The sequence below is a fragment of the Ursus arctos genome, unplaced genomic scaffold, assembly GCF_023065955.2.
Source record: "Ursus arctos isolate Adak ecotype North America unplaced genomic scaffold, UrsArc2.0 scaffold_24, whole genome shotgun sequence".
In the NCBI taxonomy this organism is placed as follows: Eukaryota; Metazoa; Chordata; class Mammalia; order Carnivora; family Ursidae; genus Ursus; species Ursus arctos.
Window position 1 is genome coordinate 45,096,997 of NW_026622919.1, and position 21,358 is coordinate 45,118,354.

The window sequence follows — 21,358 nt, forward strand, 5'->3', positions numbered from 1 at the left end:
CCCCAAAGGGAAATCACAGCCCTGTTATAAATGGAGAATGGACATAGGGTGAGCTCTGTGTTGATATTCTCACTTTCATCTTTATCCTGGTGGTTCCACTTACTTCTCCCACCCTTGCTAAGTTCAGAATCTCAGGGACGCTGCTATGAGTACTGATCACTTTGTTTAAAGCAAGGAAGCTGGGCTGGAGAAGATCTTTTCTGAGAAGTGTTTTAGCTTAGGTGGAACTGGTGAGATTTAAAGGGGTTCTGTGAAGAAGCCTGCCTCATGTCTGGCACATTAGTGGGTCATGTGTTTCTCTCATTAGCCATATAGCTAGTGGAGGCTCTGGGAAATTTGAATGCTAATCCCCAGAAGGAAGTCTCTGGGAAACAATGGTGACAGTGCTACCCCCTTCAGAATCAGAAAGACCTGGTGTAAATCCTGGCTCTTCTGTTTAGAAGCTGTATGACATTTAGCAATTTATGCCTCAAGCCTCAGTTTTGTCATCTATAAAATGAATATAACAATGCCCAAATTTATGGGATTGTTGGGAATATTAAATGACAATATGTGGAAGCAATAAGTGGTATTATACCCAGTAGGTATTCCATAAGAGGAGGCTGCTGTTTTTATTATAATTATTATTATTATTACTCATTTTATTAATTTCATTTTCTCTCTTCTTTCCCAAGTTTGCATTTTTTGCTCACCTCAATGAACCCATGAAAAATTTATTTTGGCCTTGAGAGTTATTCCCAGAGAGTCCTTCATGCCTTTGTACCTGGGGCATTTTCACTGTGTACAAAACAGTGCTGCTGGATCTCCTCTACTGAGCTGTCCCTTAGACCAGGGAGATGACAGCAAGGTGAGAGCCACTGGTGTTTCTCTTAGGAAAAAAAAGAGACTCTGGAGATAGCCAAGACAATACAGATAAAGAAAAAGATGTCAAGATGTAAGACGGCTGGTAGAATGGCTAAAATTAAAAGACTAACAGTACCAAGCATTGATGAGAATGTGAAGCACCTAGAACTCTCAAGCATTGCCAGTGAGAGCATAAACTGATACAACCGTTTTGGAAAACTATCAGGCAGGGTCTAAGAAAGTAAAACATACATCTACCTTTTGGGCCAGCAGTTCTTCTCCTAGGTATACATCAAGGAAAAATGAAAACATGTCTACTAGAAGCCTTGTATAAGAATGCGCATAGCAGGAAAAAAAAGATTGTGCATAGCAGCTTTATGCACCTAAAACTGAAACATAAGCGAAATATTAATCAACAGAAGAATGAGTAAGAAAACATTTATCACTGTAAATCCATATAAGTGAATACTACTCAGCAATAAAATAGGAACAAGATACTGACACACATACCGATATAGATGAATTTCAAGAACATATTGAGCAAAAAGAACCAAAACCCAAAGAGTACATACTACATCCATACTGTATGATCCTTTTATATGAAGTTCACGTACAGGTAAATCTAATCTATGGTGATAGGAATCAGGTCAGTGGTTGCCTCAGGGTGGGGGATGACTAGAAAAGAGCATAGGATAATGAAAATATTCAGTATCTTAACTAGAATGATCATAATATGATAATATGTAATAAGTTAATACATTTTGTCAAAATTTGCTAAACTTACTAATCTATGCAGTTTACTGCATGTAAATTATATCTCAATAAAGAAAAAAATAAATATAAGGGCTAAAACAATTACTCCACCAAGAGCAAGGGAAGAGACTCCTCAATTGCTTGTCAGAGAAAAATGCTTTCAACATGGTCCCAGAACACAAAAACTGCCAGGGATGATGTTGTAAAGCAAAAAGAAAAACAGAATATGAAGAAGGTGTGGGTCATGGCCATGAGGCAGGTCATGAGCAGGCATTACCTGTGAAGGTGCAGTACTGGGGGTGGCCAGGGGTGACCGTATGCAGTGGAGAGGGTGGCAGATGGCCACGTAGCATTCATAGACCATTGTGGCCAGGAGAAAGATGTCCATGTATTTTGAAGTCAAGAAGTAGAGTTGAATCAGGCATCCTGTGTAGGAAATGAATGTGTTCTGGGTCTAGATATTCACTAGGGCCTTGGTCATGGTGTGGAGGTGAAAAGGATGTCTGCACAGGACAGGCTGGTGAAGAAGTACATGTGGAGACATGCATCAGTGCCAATGGCCAGGACAACGAGCAGGTTCCCAGCCACAGTGACCACATACATCCACAGGAACAGCAGGAAGAGGACGCGCTGCTGCTCTGGCCGCTCTGAGAGTCCCCAGAGGAGGAACTCAAAGATGCTGGTCTGGTTCCCTCCTGCCATGAGCCCGGAAGTCAGAGAAAGAGATCTCCAGTGAGGCCCATTAAAACTCTAAGCATACTTCAGTATAAATTAGTAATATACCTGCAATTCAGGTTAAAGGAAAACAAATGATTTTTTAACTATTTATTTATTTATTTATTTATTTATTTTTATAATAATTTTTTATTTAAATTCCATTTAGTTAACATACAGTGTAATATTAGTTTCAGGTGTACAATTTAGTGATTCAACACTTCCATACAACACCCAGTGCTCACCACAAGTGCGATCCTTAATCCCCATCACCTATTTAACCCACCCCCATGCCCCTCCCTCTGGTCACCATCTATATAGTTCTCTATAGTTAAGAATCTGTTTCTTGGTTTTCCTTTCTCTCTTTTCCCCCTCATTGTTGTTTGTTTTGTTTTTTAATTCCATGTGTGAGTGAAATCATATGGTATTTGTCTTTCTCTGGCTGACTTCTTTCATTTAGCCTAATACTTCCTAGTTCCATCCATGTCATTGCAAATGGCAAGATTTTGTTCTTTTTTATGGCTGAGTAATATTCCATTGTGTGTGTGTGTGTGTCTGTGTATGTGTGTTTGTGTGTGTGTTTGTGTGTGTGTGTGTGTGTATACACATATATCACATCTTCTTTATCCATTCATCAGTCATGAACATTGGGGTGCATATGCCCCTTCCAATCAGCATTTTTGGATACTTTGGGTAAATACCTAGTAGCGCACCTAGTGACCAGCTGCTGGGTCATGAGGTAATTCTATTTTTAGCTTTTTGTGGAACCTCAATACTGTTTTCCAGAGTGGCTGCACCAGCTTGTATTCTCAACAACAGCACACGAATGTTCATTTTTTTCTCCACATCTTTGCCAACATTTGTTGTTTCTTGTGTTGTTGATTTTAACCATTCTAGTAGGGATGAGGTGATTTCTCATTGTAGTTTTGATTAGTATTCCCCGATGGTAAGTAATGAAGAACCATCTTTTCATGTGTCTCTTGGTCATCTGGATGTCTTCTTTGGAGAAATGTCTGTTCATGTCTTTTGCCATTTTTAAATTGGATTATTTGTTTTTTGGGTATTGAGTTTTAAAAGTTTTTTATATATTTTGGATACTAACCCTTTATAAGATATGTCATTTGCAAATATTTTCTCCCATTCCATAAGCTGCCATTAGTTTTGTCAATTGTTTCCTTTGCTGTGCAAAAGCTTTTTATTTTGATGAAGTTCAACAAATTGGACAAACTGAAAGAAATGAGTAAATTCCTAGAAACACATAAGCTACAAAAACTGAAACAGGAAGAAAGAGAAAATATAGAGCTATTTCACTAGTGAAATGACACTACTTCACTATTTGCTGATCGCATGATACTCTATAGAAAACCCAAAAGACTCCACCAAAAAACTGCTAGAACTGATACACAAATTCAGTAAAGTCACAGGATACAAAATCAGTGTACAAGAGTTGTGCATTTCTACACACCAGTAATGAAGCTGCAGAAAGAGAAACTAAGAAACAATCCCATTTATGATTGCACCAAAAATAATAAGAGACCTAGGAATAAACCTAAACCTGGAATAAACCTTTCACTTCTTGGAGAGGTAGAAGACCTGTACTCCAAAAACTATAAAACACTGATGAAAGAAATTGAAGAAGATACACACACACACACACACACACACACACACACACACACAAAAGGAAGGACATTCCATGCTCATGGATTGGAAGAACAAATACTGTTAAAATGTCTATACTACACATTTAATGCAATCCCTATAAAAATACCACCAGCATTTTTTCACAGCACTAGAACAAACAATCCTAAAACTTGTATGGAACCACAAGAGATCCCGAATAGCCAAAGTGACCTTGAAAAAGAAAAGCAAAGCTGGAGGCATCACAATTCCAGACTTCATGTTCTATTACCAAGTTGTAGTGATCAAAACAGTATGGTACTGGCACAAAAATAGACACACAGTTCAAAGAAACAGAATAGAAAACCCAGAAATGAACCCACGACTATATGGTCAATTAATCTTCAACAAAGCAGGAAAGAACATCCAATGGGAAAAAGGCAGTCTCTTCCACAAATGGTGCTGGGAAAACTGGACAGCAACATGAAGAAGAATGAAACTACCATTTTCTTACACAATTTACAAAAATAAATATTATGGTAAGTCAGACAGAGAAAGACAAATACCATATGATTTCACTCATATGTGAAATTAAGAAACAAAACTGACAACCATGATGGACGGGAGAGGCAAACCAAGAAACAGACTCTTAACTATAGAGAACTACTCTCCAAGAAATCTTGATTTCTATATTCCATGTTTCCTACCCCTGATAGTATGCTTTGTGCTATGAGTTTCAAAGATGCTAATACGTGTTCCTTACTGTATGTACAGTAACTGGTGACTCTTTATTTAAAATAGCAGTTCAGGGGTGGCTGGGTGGCTCAGTTGGTTGAGTGGCTGCCTTCGGCCCAGGTCACGATCTCAGGTCCTGGGATCAAGCCAACAGGGAGTCTACTTCTCCCTCTGCCCCTTCCTCCTACGCATGCTCTCTCTCTCTCTCAAATAAATAAATAAAATCTTAAAAAAATAAAAAGTAAAAAAAAAAAAATAACAGTTCAAGAGGTGCCTGGGTAGCTCAGTTTGTTGGGCGTCTGACTCTTGAGCTCAGCTCAGGTCTTGAAATCAGGGTCATGAGTTCAAGCCCCACATTCAGCTCCACCCTGGGCATGGAGCCTGCCTACCTACCAAAAAAAAAAAAAAAAAGCAGTTCAGGAAGCAGGTCAACATACTCCAAAATGTTGGACTTATTTAGAATCTTCTGGGCCAGAAGATTTAAAGATTACCTTAAGAAGAGGAGTGCCTGGGGGGCTAACCAAATGACTCTTGGTTCCAGCTCAGGTCGTGATCTCAGGGTCTTGAGATCAAGCCCCACAGCTCGAGACACTCTCTCCTTCTCCCTCTGTCCCTCCCCCCTGCTTTCTCTCTCTCTCTACTCTCTCAAAAATAAAATAAATAAATCGTTTTAAAGCAACAAAAACAAAAAACAAAAAAAGAGAAGAGACTGCAACATTCATGCAAGCCCATAAGGCATGCTACATTATGTGAAAGTCTTTTATGTTTATTCATAACAAACAATATGTTCTTAATTTAACAATACTACAGTATCAAACCAACAATCCTAATTTTATTTTTAAGATAAAATAAAGTGTATTCTAGCACAAGAAATTATTCATCATAAATTCTTCCCCATAACATTTCCAGCTGCATATAAACTCCTCAGCTCATGAAAGGTTCTTATAAGAGCCCACAGTGAGAATTCAACAGCCAGAGTCCAAGACTTCTGGAGACGGCGACTTTCACATACTTCTGAAATGGTGACTGAACGTCTAGTTGTGTGCAAAGTCTTGACCTGGCATTTGAGGTTCTTCCTCTAGGATTTACACACCTTCTAAATACAAATTAAGTCAAATAGGACTTTGATCCTTCATAAAGATGATGTATAATTTCAGCATCTTTATATTTACCTAAATAAGAATTAACATAAAATAATGTGATATTCTCTTTACAAAATAATAACAATGCTGATAACTGTACAGTGTAACTTCTCACTGTAATTTAGAAAAAAATATGGGCATCACAATTATCCAAATTTGTAGATTTATCTCACTTTAACTTGATGTTTTATATATATATTTATATAATATATAATATAAAATAAATATATTTATATTATTAAATTATAGTACATACTATAAATATTACATGAATATTTTAAACACAAAAATTATATTGTAAAATTATAATAACATGAATATTATAATATAAATATTTTAAAATATATATGTCTTTTTGTGTTCACCTGGCATAGTATCTTTGGAAATTCCCCCACAAGACAGTTCAAACCAATGTGAAACTTGATATTTATCCCATGTTTATTCATTTGGCAGAGAATTATAACTATGCTAATATAAAAATAAAACTTGTGGGGCTCCTAGGTAGCTTGGTCGGTTAAGCAGTTGCCTTTGGCTTGGGTCATGATCTCAGGGTCCTGAGATCAAGCCCCACATCAAGCCTCACATTGGGCTCCCTGCTCAGCGGGGAGTCTGGTTTTCCCTCTCCTTCTGGTGGTCCCCCTGTTTGTGCCCTCTCACTCATGCTCTTTCTCTCAAATAAATAAATAAAATCAAAATAAAATAAAATAGTAAAATAAAATAAAAGTTGTTTCCAATGGTTTACACTGAAGAAAAAGTGCAAACATTGAATGTCTCATTTTATAGCTTAGTGCTTCTCAGGTGCAAGGGCCAAGTCAGGCCAAGATCCTGATTTGGAGTTGTCTATACCGTGCTGGAACGAGGCAGGTAAAGCTCCGTGAGCACAGCTGTAACTCAAGTGACTGCAGAGAAATGCACTCAGCAGTCAGAGGAAATGAAAACAAGGTTCTGTTTTCCACAGAGACAAAAATGAAGAATAAAAAAGTTAATCCTAGAAATCATGGTAGTATTTCACAGTGAGGAGAAGGCACATTCATCACTGCTGATGGCAGTGTACTTAGTAAAAAAGCTTGCTTGATGGGTTTCTTCTCCACCTTTGTTAAGAGTAGAGAAATGCTCATCTCTTTGACCCTGGATTTTCTCTGTGAGGTCGTAGGAGAGTGTCAAGGAAGAAAAAGGCCTGAGTTGACATACCTTCCTTAATAATTTGTTCACAATGACAATAATAATTAACTTGTGACATGTCTATGTCACGAAACATGCAGTTATTAATGTGAACACCATGTAGTTTATTTTTTTAACTTAAGGTCTGTGACTGAAAATGAAAAGGAACTTTTTTCCTTTCCACAATGCTTAGCACTGTGTGTGTGTTGGAGGTGAATAAATACAATGAAAATGCTTGCTTTACTAGAAGATAAAATCATTTGCTAATATCTCTACATATTTCCTTTATACTTATCTTCTCTTTCTACTAAAACATATGTATTTTTAAAAACTTTATATGTATGTGTGTGTGTGGATGGATAGATGATGAATAGATGGATGGATGGATGGACAGGTATAAGTTTGTATGACCTGGGAGAAAAGTATGGAACCTGGTTGTCAAAACTGATTATCTCATAGAGGTGGGATATGTGAGGAGGTCAGAAGAGATTATTATTATTTTTTAATTTATTTGGCAGAGAGAGACAGCCAGCGAGAGAGGGAACACAAGCAGGGGGAGTGGGAGAGGAAGAAGCAGGCTCCCAGCAGAGGAGCCTGACGTGGGGCTCGATCCCATAACGCCGGGATCACGCCCTGAGCCAAAGGCAGACGCTTAACGACTGCGCTACCCAGGTGCCCCAAGATTTTTTTTTTCTTTACACATCTCTGGATTTTTTATTTGTTATAACAAGTAAATATTACCCTTAGAATAGGGGGAAATTGAAATAAAAAAATTTTAAACGTAAGAAAGAGAATAAACAAGAACATTTTTTAATTTTAAGAAAAAATAAATTTGAAAAAAAAGCAGTACTTACTACCACTAAACTGTACACTTAGCATAGTTAAGACGCAATAAATTTGGAGAGCATATGTCTTTTCAAATTAGTATTTTCATTTTCTTTTAGGCAAATACCCGGTAGTGGGATTACTGGATCATACAATAGCTCTATTTTTACTTTTTTGAGGACCCTCCACACTGTTTTCCACAGTGGCTGCACCAGCTTGCATTCCCACCAACAGTGCAAGAGGGTTCCTTTTTCTCCACATCCTCACCAACACTTGTTATTGCCTACGTTTTTTATTTTAGCCATTCTAAAAATGTAAAGTTGACATCTCGTTGTGATTTTTATTTGCATTTCTCTGATGATTAGTGACGTTGAACAACTTTTCATGGGTCTGTCGGCCATCTGTATATCTTTTTTGGAAAAATGTCTGTTCAGGTTCTCTGCTCATTTTGTTTATTGGATTGTTTGTTTTGGGTTGTTGTGTTTGTGTGTGTGTGTGTGTTGAGTTGAGCTGTATAATTCTTTATATATTTTGGCTATTAACCTCTTAGTAGATATATTATTTGCAAATATCGTCTCCTATTCAATAGGTTGTCTTTTGTTTTGTTGATAGTTTCCTTCACTCTGAACCCCTATGTTTATTGCAGCATTATTTACAATAGGAAACAACCCAACTATCCATCAACAGATGAATGGGTAAATAAGATGTGGTATATACGTACAATGGAATATTACTCAACCATAAAAAGAACGAAATCTTGCCATTTGCAACAACATGGATGGACCTAAAGGGTATAAACATAAGTGAAATAAGTCAGAGAAAGAAAAATAGCATATGCTTTCATTCACATATGGAATTTAAGAAACAAAATGAATGAACAAAGGAAAAAAAAAGAGACAAGCAAAAAAACCAGACTATTAAACACAGAGGACAAACTGGTGGCTGCCAGAGGGGAGGCAGGTGAAGGAATGGGTGAAATACATAAAATGGGATTAAGAGTTCCGGGAAACAAACTGAGGGCCTCAGAGGGGAGGGGGGTGGGGGGATGGGCTAGGCCGGTGATGGGTAGTAAGGAGGGCACGTGTTGCATGGAGCCCTGGGTGTTACACACAAACAATGAATCATGGAACACTACATCAAAAACTAATGATGTACTCTATGATGACTAACATAACATAATTTAAAAAAAGAGTACATGTATCTTGATGAGCACTGAGAAATGTATAAAAGTGTTGAATCATTATATTGTACACCTGAAACCAACACTGTGTTAATTATACTTGAAGTTTATAAAAGTTATTAAAAATGGTTAAGATGGTAAATTTAATACGTATTTTATCACAATAATTTAAAAAAAAAGAAAAGAAAATCATGTCTTGGGAATTTGCAGCTAGCAAGTCTCTGAAGAATACCTTTGATTTAACTATCCCCACTCTTGCATGGTACCCATTTTTCCATTGTGCAGTAGTACTTAGCATTGTTAAACAATAGGAACACAGTAAATAGAACACCATGTTATCACATGCTGTAGCAACAATGATATTCTTAGGACATTAGTCAGTATCCCCAGATCTGTTTGAAACAGCTACTAGCAACATGAAGATAGTGCCTCTTTATCATTGAGCAACAGTCATTTCATGTTTACCAGGGCAATGGAAAGATCCAAGGTGGCTTCTTTAAAAAAAAAAAAAATCCAGGTCAGAAGGGCGCAAGAGCAAACCCTAAAACACCTAGCACACAGAATAGCAGCAGTGACAGCCAGCGTGTAGCCTGTGGCTGCTGTGTGCTGGGCACTGTTTCAGGGGCTTTACATTCCTCATAGCATCCCTATGAAGCAGGTTCTATTATTTCCCCATTTTACAGGTGAGACACTGAAATACAAAAAATTTGAGTAACTTCCCCCAAAATCTCACAGCTAGTAAGGGCAGGATGATGCCAGAGAACCCGGGAAGGGGATGAATGGATCTTCTCCCCTACTGGAAACTTGTACAGGCAGCCTTTCCTTTCCATTGTATTTCCCGTGGCCCTTCTGCATAAACTGTGCTCCCCAGATCCCTATTTCCCCACACTGCCATCCCACACACCCACCTCCTCCCAGAAATCCCACAAGCCACAGGCACACAGTGCCCAGCATTGTACTTCCTCTGCCCAAGCCTCCCTCCCTGGATCTGAACATTAACTACTCAGGGCCCATCCATATGTTTCATTCTCCAACCTGAACGGATCATCAGACTCTCAGTACATCCCTCTCAATTTACCAGTGAGGAAACAGAGAACTGGAGGGGAGAAGACACTTGCCCAGAGTCCCACAGCTGGTCAGGACTTGGATACCTCACTCATTCCAGGACTACTCTGACACTCCTCAGGGCCCAATGGGGCCAGCACCCCGTGGACGGTGAACAATGTTTTCAAAAGAGCGAATAGTTGAGCTTGAGAGGTTCATCCCCTGGGATGTTGCTGCCAGTGAGTTCCACAAGTTTACTGCCTCACAAGAAATTTATCAGCCCAGGAATTAGGTTGCCCTCGGGTGCAGGAGGACTGCTATGTCAGGCCAAAGAGGACAAAATAGCAAAAGGTTTTGGAACAAGGAGCCGAAATCCTCTTGCCCCGGCTCTAGCTGGGCAGGACTGAGATCTCAGCATCTCTGATCGGGACTGTGGGGTGACAGAAGGCAGCACTCCAGAAGCCCAACAAGGGCAACTCCACGGGCAGTCCCTGAGCCTGCTCTCCTGGTGTGTATCTGCCAGCAACTCCAGCCCCTGCACCCTCCCTCGACGTCTAGGTCAGGTGGGACCTCTGGGGCTGAGGTGGGCCTGGGGCTCGGGGAAGGTCCCCAGCTCCACCTTGCTGCTTTCCCCACAGCAGGGTGCAAAGAGAGAGCTCTTTCCTAAGAGGAATCACAGTGAGGTCACAGCTTTAGGGGTGATGGTTACAGCTCAGTGTATGTACAGCCAGGGCGAACAGACCAGGGTCCCTGGCTCTGTGACTGCCAACAAGCCCTGTCCCTCTCCGGTCATTAGCGCCCTCTTAGAAAGAGGCAGAGGGTGACTGTATCTTCTGATCGCGGTGAGCCGGTACAAGTGGTCACCACACTGAGGGGCATCTTTCCAAATTCTGGATTCCTAGGCTCTTTTTTCCCCCTCTCTCTTAGTCTCTCTAGAAGGGTAGGAGAGAAGAAACCATGCTGGCTGAGGGCTGAGGGGTCTTCACAGAGCCAGTGGGTGCAGAGGCCATTCTCCATGAATTTTCCTGGTTAATTAGTTAGTGAGTGACCCCCTGTGCTCCCAGACGGCATACCACTCTTCTCATCTTTGGCTATTAAGGTAAATCTTCTCTGGGGCATGTCTGCCCTAACTCTCCCCCTGCTGGTAGCAAATCAGCCTCTGGTGTATTGTGTGGAGAGCAGAGCCCACTGCACTCACAGGTAAGTGGTCAGGCAGGACACTTGCTGGCACAAAACAGAATAATCAATGGCAGAAAGGCAAGGAGCTAAAGCAGGGGAGGGAGGTGAGGGAGAGAGGAAAATGACATGCACCTGCCAATGCGTGGCAGAGAGGATGAGGAAGTGCACAAAACCATAGGTGGTTTCAGAGCCCTGGATTCCATTCCTGGCTCTGTCCCCAAATTGCTGAATGACTTCAGGCACAGTGTTCTCTGGGCCTTGTTTCCCCTTTGTGACATGGCTGTTGGGTTAGGTGATCTTAAAATCATTGCCAATTGCTGATACCAAGATAGGAAGGTGAACACTTTGATCGCCCCCCCCTGCCTGGCACAGAGCAGATGCAGCAGGCAAGATCGCTGTGTAAATGACTGAAGAGAAATGAAGGAGAAATTGGCAGAGGGAAGCAGAGGAAGGAGGGAGCCTTTGGAATGGGAAGGGCTCCTCTTGGGTTAAAACTGGTTGAAGAGAATGCTATTCAGGATGTCACTGAGAGAAGAATCTGGGCTGACCAGCAAGAGACTGGAGTCAAGGAGTTGGATAGAAATCCCAAGAATGAGGGGCACCCGAGTGGCTCAGTTGGTTAGGTGTCTGACTCTTAATTTTGGCTCTGGTCATGATCCTAGGGTCGTGATATCGAGCCCCACATCCAGCTCTGTGCTGGGCTTGGAGGCTGTTTAAGATTCTCTCTCTCCCTCTGCTCCCCACCCTGGCTCGTGTTCGAAAGAAAGAAAGAAAGAAAGAAAGAAAGAAAGAAAGAAAGAAAGAAAGAAAGAAAGAAGGAAAGAAAGATCCCAGGACTGAGAGTGCTGGGGGCCAACGATAGCCTTCCTTGCTGGCCACTGCCCATGCCCCACTCTGATGAGGCAAATGGGGACCCTTTGGCAAGAGTGAGAGGAAGGAGGAAGGTGTTGGTGTTTGTGTGTTGACTCCTGTGTGTGCGGAAGAATCCACGGGGGTCTCTACATCTCTGGCATTTTTGGGTGTGGGGGTCTGTGTTTGGGTCTTTGCATGTATGTGGCATGTATGTCTATGGATCGATCTGTGTATATGTCTACACCTCTGTGTAGTGACTGTTGTCAGGTGTCCATGTGCGCCCATGCGTGTCTAGTCCGTCCTGGTGGGTGTGAGTGTGTCTCTGTCATGTCTCTGTGACTGGATTTGTCAGGATATGTCTGCGTCTGTGTCCAGGCTCATATCCCTGTGTACTTCTGTGTCTTGGTGCATCTGAGAGTTTGCAAGTTGCCTGGGAGATGGGGCTTCTGATTCTATATCCTAAGTATCTCTGCCTCATTTTATGACCTTAAATAAGTCTTTCCTATCCACTTCAAAGCAGACACCTGCCAGGCGGGGTTGAATCAGAGCCCCTAAGGAAGGGGATCTGAGTGAACAACAGCAGCTCTGCATCCAAAAAAACCAGTCCTGTGCCAGGCTTTCCAGGGGAAGCAATGTAAAACTCAGTAGTTTATCTCCCAACACCAAAAGTGTTTAGGGACTGGGTGGGGGAGGAAATTGACATTTATAAGCACAGAGATGGAGAAGAGAGGCCTTTGTGTGGGCTGGAGAAGTTAAGAAAGAATGGGGCTTCTGGGAGGAGGTAGAGCCAGAGCTGGGTATTGGGAAAGGGTAGAAAGAGCATTTTGGGTAGGCAGCAGAGTACAGGAAAGGTGTGTGAGAAGGATGTAAATAAGAGGCAGTGACGATGCTGACCTGCCTAGGGTGAGGGGACAGGGAAGCACGTGGAAGCAGTTGGAGCTGAGACCACCAGAGAACCAAGTTGGAAAACTGGCTGCTGGGCTGAGCCGTTTGCACTGTACCTGGCAGGCAATGGGAGATGGCAGGGCAGTAAACTGAGTAGGAAGAGCATGGGCCAAGAATTCCCAGCATCCTTATAGCTCTGGTTTTCTCTCTATTAAGGTTGCTGTCCTACCCCACAGAAAACACACTGAAGTCTCTGTGTGAAGATGGGTGAGAATGCATCTGTTCTTAAGACTGCGGACCTCTGGTCAGGAGGGAAATCAACCCGCAGAGTCTGTGGACAGTACTGAGGCCTGGCATGCTGCCCTTCAGGTGAGAGAGCTCAACATTCCTCTGCTGTCTTCTTGCCTTGGGTCCTGCCTTCCTCCTTACCTCACTCCACTGTGCCTTACAGTGGTAGGGAGGAAGAAGCCACATGTCAGCTCTCCCCACCTACAAAACACCTTTCTCTGCTTTCACATTCTCTCCCCCTGCCTGAAATCCATTTCCCATCCCCAGTTCCAACCTCACCTCTTCTTTGGAATCTTGCTTGAATCAGCCAAGTGCAGGAAATTACTCCTACTTTGTTCATACAGTTAGTGTAGTGCTTATTACTATGTATGGCAGGAGATCAAGGACAATGGCTGACCTACCTTTATAATCCTAGAGACCAACACAAAGCTTGACCCAAAGCTGGTACTCAACGGGTAGGTGTGAAGTGCACATTTGAGCTGTTATACTGCTCCCAGGGACTCCACACAGCCCAACCCCAGCAAGACCGCTGTGTCCAATTCCAGTTAAGAAACATAATGACAAAGCAGAGAGTGACCAGAATGGAAAAGGACCTGGAAATTAGGTCCTGTAAGAAAGAATCTAAGGCACCAGGGGCATTTGGGTTGGAGAAAAGAATATTTAGTAGACTTAGGATGGATTTTTTTGAACACTGTGTGAGAAGCTGCAGATAAAGAAGATTAGGCATTTAACCCCCTGTGGACAAAACTGACCACTTATAGAAGTTACAGGGAAGCAGGTTTCAGCTGAGATTAAGAAAAACATCTTTAAACAACTACAGTGGACTGGATTGCTTCTAGTAGCCTCAGGGAAGAGGGAGAAGGCATCAGAAGTTGATGGAAAGGGAACGAACATCTACTAAGCACGCATTCTCTGCTACATGCTTATACATACATTACCTCATTTAATCTTGGCATCAGCCATGCAGAGAGGAATCATTCGTATTTCCATTTTACGGATGAAGAGAGTGAAGATGAAATTAAGGTGGGTCTATATTTACAAAGCCAATCAGGATTAAAACCCAGGTGGCTCTGACTACAAAGCCAGTGACTTTCCTCTACATCCCACAGCTGCCCACTTGGAGGTGGGGAAGGTCAGGGGCCCTGCAGAGCCTTGCACCTCACAAGGGGATGGATGGGAGAGGTGCCATGGTCCTGGCTCTTCACCACTTTGGCTCTATGCTAGGGAAAGGGGTGGAGTTGGCATAAGCAGATGACTCCCTGGGACAGCCAATGGGTGACAGTGATAGAAAAGCAGAAAAAATGAAAAAAATAAGCTCTATCGGGGCTTCTCCTGGGAAGTGACAAGAGTGGACATGGCAATTTGCCCATCCTCTCCTCTCTTTCACCTTCCCTTCCCTCTTTTCTCTCTCATTGCTGTTTAAAAAGCTTCATTCAGCAAATACTGCTTGGTTGAATTTTGTGTTTAGGTCTCTGAAAAGACAGAAAACAAACACAGTGCCTTCTTGCAAGGAACGTCCCTGCTGAGAACTCACTGAATCTACTCCCCGGGGTCTCACCAAAGCCTGGCCCTCTTTCCCAGCAAAGCAGGGATAGAGTAGGCCAGTAATAGAGCATTTATAGAAACAGGAGCAATGGGAGAAAATGTGTTTGAAGGAAGGGATTGAGTGGGCAACAAAATGAGTGCTTTGTTTCTGAGATCATTAAAGTCACTTGGTTAACTGAGAAACTTTGAAGTTTTCTGTCAGCTGAAGTCAGAGCAAAGACAAACCTTGCCCAGCATCATATGTGAATTGTACCTTCTTCATTCCATGCCTCCTCTACCAACAACCCCACACAACCTCTTTCCCCTGTCTGGATGCTTCCCCCTCCCACACCATAACATGTTGGTATTCATTCTCCAAGATCCAGTTCAAATCCCATCTCTTCTTTAAATTCTTCCCGGACTCCTCTGGCAGAATAATTTACACCCACGTGGTTCATACAATTAGTAAACTACAAGACACTGCGAGCTGCTCCACGTCAAACTGTGGACAAAAGCGGACTCACCCTGTTCCCCACAGTACCCAGCACAGGGGTCAGCAAACTATGTCTTACAGGCCAAATCTGCCCCCCTGCCTGTTTTGTAAATAAAGTTTTATTGGAACATAGCCATTGCCATTCATTTACATATAATCTATCAATGGCTGTTTTCATGCTACAATGGCAGAGCTGAACACTTGCAACAGAGACCATTTGGTCCACAAGCCTAAAATGTTTACTCCAAGATCCTTGAAAGAAAAGTTTAATAATTCCTGAGTTAGCACATAATATGTGGTGAATACATGAGTAGTAAATGCCATAAGGTCTTTTGTGAAGAAACTTCAACTGGTATTCAGGTGTCTGGGTCCCAATTCTGCCCCAAATACTTGTTTGACTATGCAAATGATGGTAAATGATAAGTACATAGGTAGCAGATAGGTAGATAGGTAACAGTTTAATGTGCTGGGGGGGGTGCTAAGTATTTTTAATTTATTTTCTTTTTTGTTTTATTATGTTCAGTTAGCCAACATATAGTACATCATTAGTTTTTGATGCAGTGTTTAACGATTCATTAGTTGCGTATAACACCCAGTGCTCATCACCACATGTGCCCTCCTTAATACCCATCATCCAGTTACCCCATCCCCCAACCCGTCCCTCCTGTAACCCTCAATTTGTTTCCTGGAGTCCAGAGTCTCTCAGGGTTTGTCTCCCTCTCTGATTTCTTCCCATTCAGTTTTCCCTCCCTTCCCCTGTCGTCCTCCACTTTATTCCTTATGTTCCACATATGAGTGAAACCATATGATAATTGTCTTTCTCTGCTTGACTTAATTCACTCAGCATAATCCCCTCCAGTTCCAGCCATGGTGATACAAATGGTGGGTATTCATCGTTCCTGATGGCTGAGTAATATTCTTGTATATGTGGACCACATCTTCTTTATCCATTTGTCTGTTGAAGGGCATCTTGGTTCCTTCCACAGTTTGGCTATTGTAGACATTGCTGCTATGAACATTGGGGTGCATGTGTCCCTTCTTTTTACTACATCCGTATCTTTGGGGGTAAATACCTAGCAGTGCAATCGCTGGGTCTAGGGTAGCTCTATTTTTAACATGTTGTGGGATCTCCATACTGTTTTCCAGAGTGGCTGTACCAGCTTGCATTCCCATCAACAGTGTGAAGAGGGTTCCCCTTTCTCCACAACCTCGTCAACACTTGTTTCCTGTCTTGTTAATTTTTGCCATTCTACCTGGTGTAAGGTAGTATGTCACTGTGGTTTTGATTTGTATTTCCTTGATGGCTAGCGACATCGAACGTTTTTTTCATGTGTCTGTTAGCCATTTGTATATCTTCTTTGGAGAATTGTCTGTTAAATTTCTTGTCCACTTTATTTTCACAACCAACTCCAGGGGTAGCTAATAGTATTTTCCTCAATGAAAGAAGAAGAAACTGAGGCTCAGAGAGGTCACAACACCTGAGTGGTAGAGACCGGTCTCAAAATCAGATCTAATTTACTCCCAGCTTGAAACTACCCACGACCTTAGGGACACCCTTCTGAGATTCAGTTTCTTCATAAAATGGGTGGGCAGTGTGGTTTCCAAGCCTTTTTAGCAAGCAGAAATGTAAAAACAGGACATGGAACCCCAACATGCAGAAGCCTACCTATAGGTGCCAGAACTTAGGTTTGCGCCTCACCTGGCCTCTCAGCAGCCCCGCCTGTCCCGCTACTCCATGGCCCTGGCCAACCTCACGTCGGCCCCAGAGTTCCTCCTCCTGGGCCTGCTGGATGGAACAGACATCCACCCGCTGCTCTTCCTGCTTTTCCTGGGTGTCTACCTGCTCAATGCGTTGGGCAACCTGGCGATGGTGGTGGTGGTGAGGTCGGACGGGGCCCTCCGCTCCCCTATGTACTATTTCTTGGGTCACCTAAGCCTCGTGGACGTCTGCTTTACCACTGTCACGGTCCCCAGACTGCTGGCCGGCCTGCTCCACCCGGGCCAGGCCGTGTCCTTCCAGGGATGCTTTGCCCAGATGTACTTCTTCGTGGCTCTGGGCATCACGGAGAGCTACCTGCTGGCAGCCATGTCCTATGACCGCGCGGTGGCCGTCTGCCGCCCCCTGCACTACGGGGCGGTCATGACGCCCTGGCGCTGCGCGGTGCTGGTGGCCGCGTCCTGGGCGGTGGCGCACCTGCACTCGCTGCTGCACACGCTGCTCATCTCAGCGCTCTCCTACCCGTGCGCCGCCCCTGTGCGCCACTTCTTCTGCGACATGACGGTGATGCTGAGCTTGGCGACCTCGGACACGGCGGTCGCGGAAGCTGCCATCTTCTCCGAGGGCCTGGCCGTGGTGCTCACCCCGCTGCTCCTCGTGTCGCTCTCCTACGCTCGCATCCTCGTCGCGGTGCTGCGAGTGCGGTCAGCCCGGGGCCGGCGCCGTGCCTTCTCGACCTGCGCGGCCCACCTAGTGGTGGTGTCGCTCTTCTTTGGCTCTGTCCTTTCTGTCTATTTCCGGCCGTCGTCTGCCTTCTCAGCCCGCTATGACCGCCTGGCCAGCGTGGTCTACGCGGTGCTCACACCGACCTTGAACCCTTTCATCTACAGCCTTCGCAACAAGGAAGTGAAGGGGGCCCTGAAAAGGGGACTCAGATGGAGGGCTGCTTCCCAAGAGTTGTGAGGGCAGGCCCTGATTACCTGGCATTTCAGGAATAAGAAGGATTACAAAACAACCTCTTCCCTTTTTCTAGTTTTGCAAAGCACTAGCAATTTTGATCCTACAACGTCTTATTTCTGGTTAAATTAAAAATTAGACCTGAAGCAAAGGTGACAATATATGTATTTTACAGGAATGGGTACATAGCAACAAGCTAAATTCGTTTCTGCATTGTCTGAATGTTTGTAATAGAGGTTACTTTTATTTTTTTTAATGTTTTTTATTATATTATGCTAGTCACCACACAGTACATCCCCGGTTTCCGATGTAAGGCTCAATGATTCATTAGTTGCATATAACACCCAGTGCACCATGCAATACGTGCCCTCCTTACTACCCATCACCGGTCTATCCCATTCCCCCACCCCCCTCCCCTCTGAAGTCCTCAGTTTGTTTCTCAGAGTCCATAGTCTGTCATGCTTCATTCCCCCTTCTGATTACCCCCCCTTCTTTATCCCTTTCTGTTTTGTTTTTTTAATAATATTTTTTATTATATTATGTTAGTCACCATACAGTACATCCCCGGTTTCCGATGTAAGGCTCGATGATTCATTAGTTGCGTATAACACCCAGTGCTCCATGCAATACGTGCCCTCCTTACTACCCATCACCAGTCTATGCCATTCCCCCACGCCCCTCCCCTCTGAGGCCCTCAGTTTGTTTCTCATAGTCCATAGTCTCTCATGTTTCATTCCCCCTTCTGATTACCCTCCCTTTCTTTATCCCTTTCTTCCCCTACCGATCTTCCTAGTTCTTACGTTCCATAGATGAGGTTACTTTTAGAAAGGAGAACAAGCAGGGGATTAGGGGAATGAGCCTTGTAGCTTCTGGAGAGGAAGAGGGAAGAGTGTGACCCGCAGCAACCTAGTGGATGAAGAGGAAACCTGAGAAGTAGTGAAGATGTAAGAAGGTTTTTAAAAAGAGAGGTTTCTTTTAGGGGGAGAGAGTGCTGCAGTGTAGACCACACCATCTTCAGACTTTTTCTGGAAACTTCCGTAAAGATCTAGTTTTTTTTAAATTTTTCAAAATTCTATTCCCTAGATAATATATCCATCATTTTCATGGCAGGAACTCAAAAATAGGAATAAAGATAAAATTCTCCTTGACTACACTCTCGTTCCAGTTACCAGTTCAATATCTCCTCCACCTTTCTCTCCCTGCTTTTGACACACAAATAATATCACTCTCCACATATTATTCTACAATTTCCCTTTTCATCAAATAATGGTCTAGGAGATCTTTTCTTATCCCCACAAATAGAGCTTCATTTTCATCTTCGTGGTATACTGTGAGATGCCGCAGTTTAACCAGTCCCTTCTTGATAGTTATGCTTTCCCAGTGTTTCACTATCACAACAGTGTAATGATATCCTTGGAGTAAAAATAATAAAAGGTAACATTTAGTGAGGACTCACTATGCGCAGGTACCATAGTAAGTGCTCTACGCATGTGTTTCCTCTAAATCTCACAAGATTCCAGTAGGAATATATTATTATTCCCATTGCACCAGAGAGGAACCAGGCTTAGAGAAACCAATTCTGTCTGACTCAGCAATGTCTTCTATCTGGTTCTGAGCTCTGACGTGAGCTGCTGGTACACAGTCTCCCACTCATTATCCTGATAGCCCCTGGAGACACACTCGCTCTCAACTCCAACTGGGCTCCATCAGTGTGTAAGGACTTTTCAGGTCTTCATGGCCCAACGAGGTTGAGAAGATTTGCAATTGTGTGCATGGTGAAGTAGATGCGGAAATTTAAACACTCTTCCCTAGACCAGCGCTGTCATGACATGGCTGCTTCATGCAGTGGTGGGCCCTTCTGCAAAGTGTCTTCTCCCAAAGTACCACCAAACAAGTTGGGAGAGTTCACTCCAATATCCAAAACTATTTGAAGATTCTATAATCCCCTCCACTTGGTTATTGATGGATAAAGAGCAGGACCTCACACTAATGTCTGAACTGTCCTTAGAATAACTATTATTTTACATTATTCTTGAAAAGGTATTCAATGCGATTAGAAAAGAGAAATAATAGAACTAAGCATTTGAAAAAAATATTTATACTTATCAATACTGATTCAGTACCTAGATATTTAACTGGAAATTCTTATTAGAAATAATAAGATGGGGCGCCTGGGTGGCACAGCGGTTAAGCGTCTGCCTTCGGCTCAGGGCATGATCCCGGCGTTATGGGATCGAGCCCCACATCAGGCTCCTCTGCTATGAGCCTGTTTCTTCTTCTCCCACTCCCCCTGCTTGTGTTCCCTCTCTCGCTGGCTGTCTCTATCTCTGTCAAATAAATAAATAACATCTTTAAAAAAAAAGAAATAATAAGAGAATTTAATAACGTGGACTATTGTAAAATTGATATACAAAACAATCAGTAACTCTTCTATGTACAAAGATTACTTGTCTAAAAACACAATAGTGACCCCCTCCATCATTTTTTTTAAATGTAGAATGCCTAGGACTAATGTAGAAAGTAATATACAGTAATATGCCAAATTAAGAAGTCTACAGAATTCAACTGAGAAATGAAAACTTGGAGTAAATGGAAAGATATTTGTTATTTATAGTTTGTAAGACAACTGTATAAATAGCTAACTCTAATTCATAAATCAATGTAATAATTCAATGTAACTCCAGTTAAAATAGGGTTTTTTATTTTTATTTTATTTTTTTTATTTTTTTAAGATTTTATTTATTTATTTGACAGAGAGAGAGACAGCCAGCGAGAGAGGGAACACAAGCAGGGGGAGTGGGAGAGGAAGAAGCAGGCTCCCAGCGGAGGAGCCTGATGTGGGGCTCGATCCCATAATGCCGGGATCACGCCCTGAGCCGAAGGCAGACGCTTAACGACTGCGCCACCCAGGCACCCCCAGAATAGGTTTTTTTAAAATTGGAATTTAACAAAATAGATCTAAAGCATATCTGAAAGGATAAATGTGCCAGGAAAGTTTTGGAACAGAAAAATATAGAGGAGGCCTTGTCACATAAGATACTTAACATGTACTGTTATAAATAGGATGACATAAATATAAAAAGTCCAGAAATGAATAAAACAATAATAATATAATAAGGAGGTATACATGAGCCTTAGGACATTGTAAAGGCAGTTTTTTCACATCCACGAATGTGGAGACAAATCACTTGCTGAGGAAGGGGAGAAGAGAAAAGGGGCTGTTGCCCTTAAACAAAATTTCGGATGGATCAAAGGTAGAGATGTAGAAACTAAAACTGTACAAGAACTAGAAAAAATAATGAGATAATAATAATAAAATATTGACTATATATAATATAAAATTGACTATATATTATATAATAATATAATAATAAACTAGAAAAAATAATGAGATAATATAATATAATAATAAAATTATTATAATGATATTATTATGTCATTGATTT

The 21,358-nt window shown here is 42.3% G+C and overlaps 1 protein-coding gene across 1 annotated transcript; it reads left to right on the forward strand.

Moving 5' to 3' along the window:
- Nucleotides 1-16,973: 16,973 nt before the first annotated feature.
- Nucleotides 16,974-17,918, forward strand: LOC113268839 (olfactory receptor 1L4). Its single transcript, XM_026517398.2, has one exon. It carries the CDS (start codon nucleotides 16,974-16,976, stop codon nucleotides 17,916-17,918), a length of 945 nt encoding a protein of 314 aa, XP_026373183.2.
- Nucleotides 17,919-21,358: the final 3,440 nt, after the last annotated feature.

Excerpts from the sequence above, each read along its gene's own strand:
- LOC113268839 (XM_026517398.2), top strand. The coding sequence starts at position 16,974 with ATGGCCCTGGCCAACCTCACGTCGGCCCCAGAGTTCCTCCTCCTGGGC.